Source organism: Ambystoma mexicanum, chromosome 6q, assembly GCF_040938575.1.
Source record: "Ambystoma mexicanum isolate Mex_15411 chromosome 6q, UKY_AmexF1_1, whole genome shotgun sequence".
Lineage (NCBI taxonomy): Eukaryota > Metazoa > Chordata > Amphibia > Caudata > Ambystomatidae > Ambystoma > Ambystoma mexicanum.
The window spans coordinates 299,384,479-299,398,441 of NC_090937.1; the positions used below are offsets into that span (position 1 = coordinate 299,384,479).

General features: G+C 43.7%; 1 protein-coding gene across 1 annotated transcript in view; it reads left to right on the top strand.

Moving 5' to 3' along the window:
- Positions 1–10,156, top strand: part of RASSF6 (Ras association domain family member 6) — a 288,183-nt gene extending 278,027 nt beyond the window's left edge. The window contains exon 11 of the mRNA XM_069630785.1: positions 8,202–10,156. Coding sequence (XP_069486886.1) covers positions 8,202–8,277 — 76 coding nt within the window. The 3' untranslated portion in view covers positions 8,278–10,156. The remainder of the gene's footprint in view (positions 1–8,201) is intronic.
- Positions 10,157–13,963: the final 3,807 nt, after the last annotated feature.

Consider the following 13,963-nt stretch of genomic DNA (forward strand, 5'->3'; position numbering starts at 1 on the left):
CAAATCATGAGGGTATGGGTAGTGTCCCTAAGGTAAGTTTCTGTTTTGACACTAATCGGTTTCAAAAATATATCGATGAATTTACACAGAGGTTCTAGTATGGAACCGCAACCGGAGACAATTGGTCTCCCTGGAGGCTTTTCCATGTTTTTGTGTATCTTAGGGAGTGCATACATGGTACATATGCGGTTTTGACTTCTGGTTAGAAATTTTGATTCCTTGTCTGTGATCCATTCGCGGTCATGAGCAAATTGTACTGCACTCTCAATTTCAGTTCTGATGTCACCTGTGGGGTCTTTTCTGATTTTTTTTTATAACTGGCTTGATCTTGTAATAGATCATCCATCATGTCTAGATATTGTGCTTTGGACATCACAACAATCCCACCACCCTTATCGGCTGGTTTGATAACGATGGAGGGATTTTTAGATAATTCAATCAGAGCTTGATTTTCTGACATGGAGAGATTGTGTGTGAGGGGCCTGTACTTGGTTTTAAGTTTATCAAGGTCACGGAGAATGCATTTTTCAAAGGTCAGAATTTCTTTCGGTATTTCATTATCTTGCGGTTTAAAGGTGGAAGGAACACGTAAACCGGTATCTGAGTCTGGCTCATTCTCAGGGAGCTCATTAAAGAAAACTTTAAGACGCACTGTTCTCAAAAACCGGCGAATCTCTAATTCAGTTTCGAACCAGTCCAGAATGGACAAACAATGCCAAACAATGCCAGACTTCAGTGGGAAAGCGGTAAAATGCACATGTGTGGGTTACCACCATACATGGAGGTGTCCTCAATGGCAACGTTATTTCCATGGCAGTAATGGCTGTACTGCTGATAAAAATATTGCACACAAATATTGTCTATTACCACCTAAAATTATGTCATCCATAGGGCGGTGTTGAAAAGGTCCAAACTTGTACCCACCCACTGCTGCTTGAGGCGTCAGTTATGTGTGCTTATGGAACACTTGGGTAATATCTGAGGGGTGGCTTATGCAGCAGTAGCCACGCCCCTGCCCTCTCTGCAATCCAGAGAGTTTCAGTATCAGTCATGCTGTGCTGCAAACGACCTCTGCCTCAATGCCAGTAAGACTGAGATTGTTCGCATTGGGACCCCTGCTCCCACTTTCACTCTGGCCGGCCCTACTTAGCCCTGCGCCCGCACCCACCTGCGAGGCAAGAATCCTTGGGGTCATTTTTGAATCCACTCTCTCCTTCTCCTCTCACATCTTGGACATCTCTACAAAGTCTATCAGCTAAACCTCCTCAGAGGTACTCTACCTTTCCCCACTTCCCCCCAGCACCTCACTGTCTCCAGAGCCCTAGTTCTTTCTAGGCTGGACTATTGCAATAGCTTCTTCCTCAACCTCCCTCCTTCTGCCCTGCGCCCTCTGCAACTCATCCAGAACAGAACCGCAAGACTTATCCTTGGCCTTAAGCCCAGGGACCGCATCTCTCCGGCTCTGAAATCCCTTCACTGTCTCCCCGTGGCTGCAAGGATCAAGTTCAAGACCCTCTGCATTGTTCACAAGGCTTTCTGGGGCCTGTAACCTACCTACCTGCAAACTCTGCCTTCTTACATACTGTCCCTCACGAGCCCTCCGCTCATCTATCCCCAACCTTCTGCAAGTTTGCCGGTTCTCCAGATTTGGAGGAAGATCCTTATCCTCAGCAGGGGCCTCCTTCTGGAATAGCCTTCCTGCTGCCGTCTTGAGCCTGATCTTCTTAAATTCTGGAAACTCCTCAAGACCTTCTACCTCTCCCTCCCCCTATCCTGCTAACCTACTTCTCTGCTCTTTCCCTCTCTCCCTCCTCTTCCTACAGCCTGCTGAATGGCTGACTTGTGTACCTCAGAGTCTTTCGCACTTGCCTCCGGGCCCTACACCCCACCAACACTCACTGCACTTGAGAAATAACCTGAGAGTTGCTCTCTCAGCACTAACCCCAGTCTCCACCGACTGGGTGCACTTGGACCTCCCCCTCCCTGTGGCCATGTATGCACTTGCACGATCCGTACGCAGAGTTCGTGAAGATCATCTGTCTGTTTTCCCTTGTCTTCACCCCTTAATTGCACTGGTAAAACTGCAGAATCGCCATCAGGCCTATTTGCTGTATCTCAAACTATTTAATGTATTTTACTCACTTACTCTGCCTGTGCAGAATATTATCGTCTCAGAATTTCAAAGGCTCTGAGCGACTGTTGTTTTTTTACCCCATGTTTCCCACCCTCCTTGAGCGCTTTGGAACACTTGCCTGTGTATAGGCGCCATATAAATAAACAATACCATCCCATACCAGCAATATACCATTCCGCTGATGGAATCATTACCATTCAATTCACTGTTTTTCACAGATAAAAATAATACAAATTACAGTATTGCTGTTATGCTTGAAGTCATTTTTCACTCTGGCGGTATACCCTGCAGAATTTCTCTGCTTACTGTTGCATTTTAGCGGTAACACCGTAACATTGCTATTATTAAGCCAGTATACTAGACCCATACTACTACCAAGATGGAGGGATAATGCTGGTGTTTGGGTAATTTACTGCTGGCTGTATTTTTCTGTAATGGGGCCCTTGGATTTCATTTTAGTTTTAGCCTTTGAGGGTGCACATCTTTTTAAAATAAATATATAAAAGTGTTGCTTTCTTCCTTGTTGTTTAGATTGTAACCTCTGTTGGATTTCCGAGTCGAAAGCTCTTCCCAACTATCTTATTTTGTTGTGTATAGTATGCATGTCCTTGCTGGCCCCTATTTTGCAATCTGCCTTGCACATTAATGAGAGGAAGTGAAATCAGATGATGTGAGAAAGTGTTTTTTTAAAAGAAAAATGTATTTGTTATAGTTGTCTTAGCAACTTTTCACATTTTTAAACACATACATACACTTCCAATTTTACATTCATTTCTACCCAATTTCTTTTAAAAAACATTTCAGATTGTATAAATATCACAAAACCAAGTTCACATAAAATCGTTTAATTTCCCACCAACAAACATACATATATGGTAAAGCTACCTCCACCCACAGACCCTAACAAACCTTGCAATCAGCCACCCACTGCCTCTCCCCGTACACATGCACGTGCCATTCTTCCCCCATTAGGCACTGAGGCCCTTCACATCTGTTGTCCTATGCTCGTTACTACTGCCACTGTTTGCACTAGTGTCACTACTGCCTTGTTGAATGTTGCTGCTATTTTTACTACTACTGATACTATTACTGCTCTGATTTTTATTACTTGTATCACTACTGTGGATCCTTCTGTTATTATTAATAGCACTATTGGTATTTGAGTCCGATGAGAACTATTGCTACATCTCTAATATCTCTAATGAAATGGTACGACCGCTGCTACTATTACTAAAAATCCAAGTCTTACTACATCTACTATTGTCTCACTCTAAATGACGGGGGAAGAGCAATCATTCCGATTAATGTGGCTTTGCTCAGAAATGTTAGGCTGTTAGTATTCCATCTAATCCGTCATGCAGTGTACCACACATATGCTCCTGCAGCACACACTTGCAGTTACAATGCATGCACTGAAGCAGAGATTCTGAGTGAATAGGAATCGGTATCATTGTGCAGACTATGCTTTGACATGCCGTGCGAGCTAACGCCAGGAGCAATCCCTTACTTTGCATTGGGTGGTGGGGGTGCTGACAATGGCATATGTCATGTCACATCTCCACATTGCCCATACTCAGGTCGTTTCACACTTTCAGATGCTATGATGAGTTACCAAAAAGCTAACAAATTAGTTATTTCACACACACAATTATGCCTCGCAATATCTCTGCAGGCTGTAGAGAGTGTGTGCAGCATCCTTCCTGGAAATAGCCAAACTAACAGATACTGTTACGTTTGGGCTATTTACAGGGTATATTACATGTCCAACAGAATGAGGCTCGGTGCAGTTTCACTTACATAACTGACACTTCTACAAGTAATACTGCTACAAAAACAACTACTGCTACTTGTGAAAAGGGTTCCTACCATACTCAAGATCACTTCATAAAGCTCACGGATCTCCAAGCATGTTCACCAATGCCACATAGAGAGGCTCCGCTCTCATCCTGCAGGCACATCCAATTGTGCATGCACGATTCTAATAATTCCAAAATGGCAAACCGCCCCTTTAGTGGCTCGGTCCACATTGCATAACACACCTGCCCAAATCAATTAAGATCACCTAAATTCATGAAAGTAGAGAGTATCATGACACCCAGCTGCAAAGCTTTGGAAGAAGCCCGGCAGGGGAGGTGGGGTGAGAGTGCTATACAAGGCCAAGCATAGAGAGTTTGGAGTAACAGAATTATGCGAAGAAGAGTGGCGGGTGAAGCAAAGGTGCAAGAGGATGTGATGAGGGAGGAGAGGTTGGTGCAAGTGACAGTGCACCATGAACACGAGAAGTTTGAGAAGGTGAAGGTGCAGAAAGAGGTGGTGAAGCAGAAGAGCTTGGAGGAGGTGAAGAGGCATGATTAGTAGGTGAAATGATGGTATACAAAAAACTGGATACCCTTATCCCCTGCACACCTTAATGTAAGGACCGGTCGGTAATTTGTAAAGAAAAGATAAGCAATACCATTTATGGTAAGTTTTAACAATGTCACAGTAAGACAAAGACATTTTTGAAACTTCATGAATAAATCTGAGTTGTCAAAATGTTCATTCATTTTTCTTTTATAGTTCCAGAAGAAAAAACTCAACATGTTTCTGGAAACATATTTCCTTCATCAGGAGTAATTACTTAATATCTTTCAAACAACAGAGAAAGAGGGCATCAGAAAAAAACATTCTTGGGATGAAACATCGAATGTAATGTCATTTATAGACAATCACAAAAATACAACTGAATATCCAGTTTTATGAATCCCAAATGATCAAATTTCACAGGAAATTCACCCTAAGGATCAATGCGTAGGAGATATAATTCATGCAAGTCAAAATATAATGATTAACATAAAGAGTCGCCCTTGTGTTGAACATAAATGTATTCCACAAGAATAACCTGAAAAAAGACTTATTAATAATGCATACCTAAAGTAAGCTGACAATATATCATTGTAAAAGTAGAGAGGGTGAGAGACTATACTTGAGAAAAAACATTTCAAAGTGTTAGGAACAGACCCCAAGTATGCCAGAGGGACACTGGAAGTCTGCGGACTTGGAGGGCCCAACACCGTCCCCCAGGACACACGGAGGACTCAGTCAGTGGTAAGTTCAAACTGTGTTTTATTACAGACAAACCAACAGGGATCAGCACAGGAACAGAACATATTCATGCACATCCGGCTCTTCCTCAGCTCACAGGCCAGTTTTACTTCCAAATGGCGTTAGCACTTCATCACAACTTGGGCCCTGCTCCAGAAAACCTATCGGGCCAAGTGATTGGGTATTGAGTAGAGTATTTTATTACCTATATAGGACATTATAGATGTTATTTTACTGGCCCTCGCATGTCAGGAGACTGGCCTGTCCCATCCCCATGACGTTTATCTTCTGCATTGTTGCAGAGTAATGGTCTCATCATTGGCTCGTTTCCCCCCTCCATCTGCCGCTGTATACTAAACGGTGATTGGTCAGTGCTGTCGTCCCCAGGCATGGGACTTGAGATAACTCACAGCACCCTGTGCACCTCTCCAAGGTGATGGGAATGGCTATGTGTCTGCATTGTTGCATACTGTTGCATACTTGCTGCGGTCTGTGTCTGGCAGCCTGGGACCGGCTCTCCTTTACCACCGCTGATCGCTGTTCATTGTCTGCTTCCGCCGTGTCACGTGTTCAGACACCACGGATTTGAGCTGTGCAACTCCACATATTGATAATGTATTTGTATTTTCTGCAGCTGGTTCCCTTGTCGCCTGGGGATTGGAACGTCATCCGCATCTCTTGACCTTGGCTGCGGGTCCTGTCCCACACGTTTTGCTCTCTGTCCAGCCTGAATCAGCTTGGCTCGTCTCTTGCTCAGAGGCCTGAGGCCTGCTGTAATTTTTCTAAACCTTATGATGCGGTTTCTACAGTGTCATGCTATACTATATTTCCATAAGCTAGTCACATTTGGCTCTCTCAGGTCCCATAGGTGCTCCTGCAGTTCCATAGGGTTATTTACGTGTAAGCATCGGCAAGCTCTGCTCAGGATCTCTTGCGCCTTGCAGTTTCTGCATTGCTGCATTTAGCTAATGGCAAAAATAATAAAAGCAATGACAGTATGTATAGGTATCTGTCCTCCAACCATAGAACTGTACGCCCGTGTTCTTCATTTTTTCGAGTGCGTGTTAGTGTCCCGAAGTGCGGATGGCAGGTGTGCTTCATGTCTAATGTTGCTATGTCTTGGTGTCTCTAATGACATCAGAAACATGGCTTCTTGGTTTTTTTGTCCAAGCTGTCCATACAGGTGGCTCTGATCATGGCCTGTGGCTCTTCATCCAGACATGGATAGATCTGTATGTCCCTTGGTCGGTATGGCTGGCTGAGGGGATACCTCTCAACATACTTGTCAATCATGGGCCCACTAGGAATTTGTCCGAAATAGAATGGGTGATTGCAGTGTTTTCTGGCCTTCTTCCTTATCATAAATTTAGTAGGAGGAGGCAGGGGAAGGCAGGCTTCCCCATCCCTCTTCAAAAGTAAGCATCAGAGTCAGGGTGAAATGCACATCTTGGATGTGTTCATGTCACAAGAAGTGACAAGAAGATGTTAAAATGAATGACAGGAAGTAAAGCTCTGTGTCTAGATGGGATAGAGGTTGTGAAAACCGTAAAGACAACATGTATCAAACACTCACCAGAGAATGAATGTAGGCAGCCATCAGTAGCGTTCCCAACCTCCTGTATCCTTTGTGCTTACTATATAAATAAATATGGGCGCCATATTACCCTGATATGATGATGTCATCACATAGTAGCTTCGAACAAAGTGGAAAAGGAACTATACAGTTAAAGCAAAACCATCTAAAAACACTTGTGTTTGCCATATCCCAAGTGGACTGATAAGATTGTTTACCAACGTGTCATGACTGGTCATCGCGCAAGCTTGTGGTGTTGTGATCACAAAAGAAAAAGAGATATAGGAGTAGTGTTATGAAGGAAACATAATCAAGAGAATAAATGTAAGGTAAACTGGATATTAATGTCTGCCGCATTTGCAAACTGAATGGGACAATTTTGTATTGAAGTACATAGTTCAGTAATTAAATCCGAAATTCTGTAATAACAAAGAAATCCCAAATTAATTCTGACAACATATGGTTCTTTAGTAATCACAACAATATTCAACTAATATGCTATACTGAAACAGTGGGATCTAGATTGAAAGAATACTAACAATATGAATATAAGAAAATGTCCTAGAAAAAAACTTCAAGTCAATGACCCGAACTAATACATTATATAAAAAAGCAGACATAGCTAATAATGTAACAATAATTTACAGGCGTTAAGGGAAATCTAGTTTGACATATTCCTCAGGGTGTTCTAATTTTATGTCTAGTTCTAACTTCAAACAAGGTTTCTTAAATGTTTCCCCTACCCAAGAGCATGTATATCCTTAGCAAATACATCATCTTTTGAACATTACCTGTGTGCTGGGTGGTGTTTTCCCATATCATAATGACATACTAGTATTAGAACCAGTAGACATTTTAGTGGTGGATGGGGGATGGGCGACTATGGGTTGGATCACTGCACATTTGCAGTGGCTCTTTGCCACAAGCCCGTCATGAGCTCAAATGAATACTGGTCGTGACATTAGTGAAAGGAAGAACACATGCGTGCATTGCTCTATACCACCAAATCCAGTGTTGCCAAAAGAAAAAGCCACAGCAATTGGTATTGCACATTTGTAGATTCGTGTACACGTGCTCTTCCTTTTACTGACCTCACCTGGTGTGGAACAATGGAGCCTTATCTTTTTAATTCCCCTCATTAAACTTCATACATTTGGGACGCACCCATGTCCTCAGCTAATCTATCTCCTGAACACTAGGTTGGGGTTATAAGAAAATGAAAGGTGGACTTAACATATAGTTGATATCTAATCTGATTTATGTAGGCAGTAGCAATTGACTGTTACACAGACTATTATTGTCTATACTTTGCCTAGTGCCAAGATACCCGTGGGCGGACGTGCGCTTTCGACACGCATATCTATCATTAAATGATTATAATCTGTGTTTCTACTTTTCTTTTTTTTGTAGGTACAAGACAGAGAAGGCTAAACTTCTCCAACAGCTCCATAGCAGAAATGTTGAACGAACTGAAACGACTGTATAGTGCTAACATTTTCTGAAAGCTAGAAGCCATGGGAAGAAAACATATGGTTTGTGCCAACTGGAAGATGCACAATGTTCGAGATGCCTCTCGGGCCCTGGGCCTCATCTGACTTTAGGCAAACATTAGTAGGCCAGTGAGCTGAAGATCATTGAATCACAGGGTGAAAACGCCACACTACATATTGCCTGAAATAGGCAAAAAGAGGCAAGCCGGGGAGGACCCCGTGGCTTTTTAGCACCACCAGTGACTACTCAAGTGACGGTTTTAACTGTGAATAGGATAAGGGATGGTTCTTATTTTAGTGGCAACGCTCTTGGACTAATACAGTGTGAGTGAAGTGATTAAAGACCTCAGTAATCTTAAATTAAGATAATCAAACTGTAGACAAACGTATATGAACAGTGGCTATGAACCTTGTAAAGTATGGACCAACATTCATGGATTTATTATTCAAACTTTAGCACTATGTCACGCTATGAAATGGCAATCAACGGGATATCTCAGGAAAGCTGTGAAGACAAAGACCCTGGTGTCTGAACACCTTTGTGAAAAACTCTACCAATTGAACACAGGGTGCATGGATTTCTGGGCAACTAAATGAGTATGTGGGCTCATTTACTAAATCACTGGAAGATGGTCAGGCTGGGAATTCTCATTTAGGAAGATGATGTTTCATATTGAAGAATTATTAATAGAAATGTACTTTCTTTTTTTAATATAAATTAACTTGCATGAAAATATTATGATAATCAAGCTGCCCCGGCAGAGGCAGAGCCTTTCCACCTCAGGGATTCCACTCTTATTAGAATGAATATTGTGTTATGGATTATTACTTTGTTTTAAGAGTAGATGCACTGTTGACCAGTAACCATCAGATAATTAACACTAAGCGTGACACAATTTCATCCACACAGTCCCATGACTGAAAATAACGCACTTGCGGCTCATTTTAATGGAACCCGTAAATTGCACGGACTCAACGGCTAACTTATACACGTACACATAGAAAGTCCTTTTCTTGCAATTTTTTTGGATTTCATGAGTCGGTTTTAAATCTGCATGTAAAACCAGGCGTACCCAGGTTTCCACGCAGATTTAAATCCGACTTGTGAAGTCAATTGTAATTGCTCGCTACAATGTCCATGTTTTGCAGATGGCATCTGCAAGATTCCCTATGGAATCTGGCCAGTTTTTAAAAGTGCAAAAACCTTATGGATTTACATACAGATTCGTGCCTCCTCAGCTTCATTAAAATCAGAGTGGCTATTTCATGCACCGAGAGGCTGGAGTTGGCGGATGCACACTGAATGCACTGTGCTCCAGCTCTGGAGACACTGCACCAAAATTGAATGTATCATGATATCCTGGTGGAGACCGGGTCTGGCTTCCTGGCTTCCTGACAGCCACAATCTATTTGCTACATTCTGACAGTCTTCAGCACAGAACGTGCACTCCAAATTATTATTTGGAAGTAATGTGTCATCCAAAATAATCTATCCTTAGTACCGTGGGATGGTTGTTGACAACCATGTTTCTGTGCATTATGAATCTTAATCGGAATTGCTCAGTACACAGTGGCATTTGCAAACATGCATGCCTTTTCTTTACACAGGTAATATTGCCAAGTCCCTAGTGAGGTTTATAAACAATTGATGTGATACAAGATTTCGCACAAACGTACTAAATTGCCAAAGGTATATTTTCTTATATTGTGAGCCTAAATGTCAAAATGATGCCATTGTTGTAAGATCATTAATGGAAATCCTCACGTTTCCCCTTAAAGGTAGCATTCTTCAAAATGCAACTATCATAGGTAGAATGACATGTGTACTTTTGAAAAAAATGCTTATTTGGGAATAAACAAGTTATTAATTCGTAAGGTTCCATAGTGATTAATTGTTGTTTTATTTTTTCTTAATTAGCTTGCACATGAATGCTTGACCTTGAATGTGGGAAACAGGTGAGGTTTATCTTCATATTTTGACCAACCAGGGAAACGATTGGGATGTTTAAACGGGCATTAACATAAGTTACAAACCTGTGCACAGTGATGAGGGTGAATGTAACCATAAAGAAATGTTTTTTTCTGCTGCCAGCATTTCAAAATAGGTTCCTATTTCTGAAAAGTCAAACTCCAGGCAGCCCCTAAGCTCTAGGTCATCAATTCAAAGTGGGGTGCCTGTCTTCTTGATTTATTCATAGTTAAGTGTACACATTTAAAAATACACTATGCATCGCAGTTGCAAAAACCAGAAAAAACAATTGTACAATTATAGCCGCTCGTGATCAAATTAATGTTCATAATTATCCTTCATGACATTTTGTTTTTGCACAAACTCAACTGAAATTCAGGGAAAGCTACAAGCATTCCAAGGCAGAGCCCTTCATGTGTGCCTGGTTGCAAACAGAGCAGGAAATTCTCCTGTAGTCTGCCAGAGTGCACTCACTGCAGCAATCATCGGATGACAATGTGTGCAACTTGGAACCATACACAACCAAATATCAATGAAAGGACCAGGCTGGTCTTACCACAGATTGTCTTCTTATGTGTCTTCTTTGAGTTGCGGTGCTTCTAATCTGCTGCTCGCCCCTTTCCGCTCCTCCTGGTATTATGGATGACCCAGCATCACCACAAAAACTAACATTCTACGAGACTCAATAATGTCTTCATATTAGGGCAGATTGTATTTGTCAAATATATTTTGTATGTTTTCTGTTTTTATGTTTTACCCACAAACCAATAACAGTATGTACCTTGTTAACCTCTATTCATCTTTTACAGACGTGATATTACAATACTGTGTTTCCACATATTTAATGGTGGGTAGCAGGATCGTCCCACATATTTAATGGCAGGTAGCAGGATCGTTCCACGTACCACGTATTTATAGTGTTTGATCTTCTACTCTCCCTAGTGACCTAATTAATAGGGTGGCCAGATAGTCCCAGAGTTGGGCCCTCTGTCCTCCCATTCCGAAAGTTCTTTTTTTATTTAAAACCCCTGTCCCAGTTTTGTTGAAAGGTAAGGTGGCAGTCCCAGTTTTGTGAAAGGGAGGAGTGACAAATTAATCGGCAACAATTATGAAGTAATTAAACATCATAATACTTACAGAATGTGGCCATAGCAGGATGGGCTTATTAACATACTCACATTCACAGTCAAAAAGAACAATCTATATGCAGGAGCTGTGCTAGAAATGCTGTCCGATGGGAGGAGGTCAGGGGAGTGAATGGCGATTTGGAGGTTATTTTGGGGGAAGCAGGGTGAGTCCTTCTTTTATGTTGTCAGTCGGCCCAGTTTTTCATCTTGAAAATCTGGTCTCCTTACTTATTAATAGCCACCTAAATATGCTTCATCTGTTTCCTTTAACAACTCTTTAAACTCCTATCAGGGTGTATAGATTAGGTAGACGGACTGCATTATGTGGTGTGTATTTTTTGTGCAGATATTTAGTTGATGTAAAATCAAAGTTGTACATATATGCTCATCAGAAAATCCGAGTTGCGCATCCATTAAAGCATGGCGTTGCGCCACATACTCGACTATTTTAAATACAGTACACAAATGCATCCAGTAATACTTTTTATACCCATTTTATTTACATAGACTTTCCTTTCAATGCACGTACTATATTATACCCATAGGTTCCATTTGCATTGCATCAGTGAGCACAAACTGCAAACAACTATGCAAACAAGTAATAGCAGGAATCAGAATTATAGGGCATTTCAATCAAACCATATGACAAACCCTTAGATGACTTGTTCAGCCCAGTAGATGTTTCAGAAGGGATTAGACTCCTTTAGGGGAACGAAATGTGTAAGTGCTTGCCAACAAATGTCAAATTAGCACAGAACATTGGGCTCAGAGGTTTGGCTTAATCAGTAATATTTGGATGGGGGGAAATTCAGACATTTCCCCAACAAGCAATGGGATGTTCCCGACTAAAAAAGGTATAGACCAATGAGTCGGGGAAAAACACTTTCAGGGTAATTCATAGAATTTCGCACAAAAGTGGCGCACGCAGCTGGCGCACAGTGTCCCCGTGCGATACACTGCGCCAGCCGCGTGCAATAAAATCCATTTCATCGCACAGCGTATTCATGGATTTTAGCCTCCAAAACCAGCCGTGGCGCAGAGTGGCGCAGCGACCCTACAGCAGCGCCAGTTACGCCCCCAAGAACGCCCTCACGCAAGGAAAATCCATCAAAATCCCCAATTCATCGCAAATGTCTGCGCTAACCCTGGACCAGTTTACAGGGCTGCCAAACAGCAAACGCCAAGCTGGGAATGTGCATTTCAGGGGTTCGCGGGAAGTTTCACACGCGATCCCAACAGGGTATGTGTATTTCAGGGGTGCGCGGGAAGTTTCACACGCGATTCCATCAGGGCACGTGTATTTCAGGGGTGCGCGGGAAGTTCCACACGCTATTGTCCTGGGTACGTGTATTTCGGGGTGTGCGTGAAGTTTCACACGCAATTCCATCATGGCACGTGTATTTCAGGGATGCGTGGGAAGTTTCACACGCAAATTCAGCAGGGTACGTGTATTTCAGGGGTGCGCGGAAGTTCCACACGCGATTGTCCTGGGTACGTGTATTCCAGGGGTGCGCGTGAAGTTTCACACGCGATTCCATCAGGGCAAGTGTATTTCAGGGGTGCGTGGGAAGTTCCACACGTGATTGTCCTGGGTACGTGTATTTCGGGGTGCGCGTGAAGTTTCACACGCGAATCCTGCAGGGTACGTGTATTTCGGGGTGCGCAGGAAGTTTCACACGCAAATTCAGCAGGGTATGTGTATTTCAGGGGTGCGCGTGAAGTTTCACATGCGATTCCATCAGGGCAAGTGTATTTCGGGGTGCGTGGGAAGTTCCACACGCGATTGTCCTGGGTACGTGTATTCCAGGGGTGCGCGTGAAGTTTCATACGCAATTCCATCAGGGCACGTGTTTTTCAGGGGTGCGCGGGAATTTCCACACGCGATTGCCCTGGGTACATGTATTTCGGGGTGCGCGGGAAGTCTCACACGTGACTTCAGCAGGGTACGTGTATTTCAGGGGTTCCGGGGAGTACTACACGTGAATTGGCCGTGTGGGTCCTCCCAGGTGTTCCCTCTACACCCTCCACGGCCCCTGCAGGCAGCCCACACCACAGGGGACTACCCTGAACCCCTGCTCATGTCCCGCAGGCAGCCCATCCACCATGGGCATGCCCCCCAGTCAAGCCACATGTCACCTTGCACTACTGATCAACAACGCATGTCTCCCAGCACCCCCACCCCCCAGCACTGTGGGGCACCTGCCAGCAGGCCCCCACTCATGTCCAACTCATGCCCCCTGTACCCCCACCCCCCCAGCAGTCAAGGGCACCCTCCACCAGGCCCCCACACATGTCTCCCAGCACCCCCACCCCCCAGCAGTCAGGGGCACCCTCCACCAGGCCCCCACTCATGTCCCCCTGCACCCCCACCCCCCAGCAGTGCAGGGCACCTGCCAGCAGGCCCCCACTCATGTCTTCCAGCACCCCCACCCCCCAGCAGTGCAGGACACCCTCCACCAGGCCCCCACTCATATCTCCCAGCACCCCCACCCCCCAGCAGTGCAGGGAACCCTCCACCAGGCCCCCACACATGACCAACTCATGTCCCCCTGCACCCCCACCCCCAGCAGTCAGGGACACCCTCCA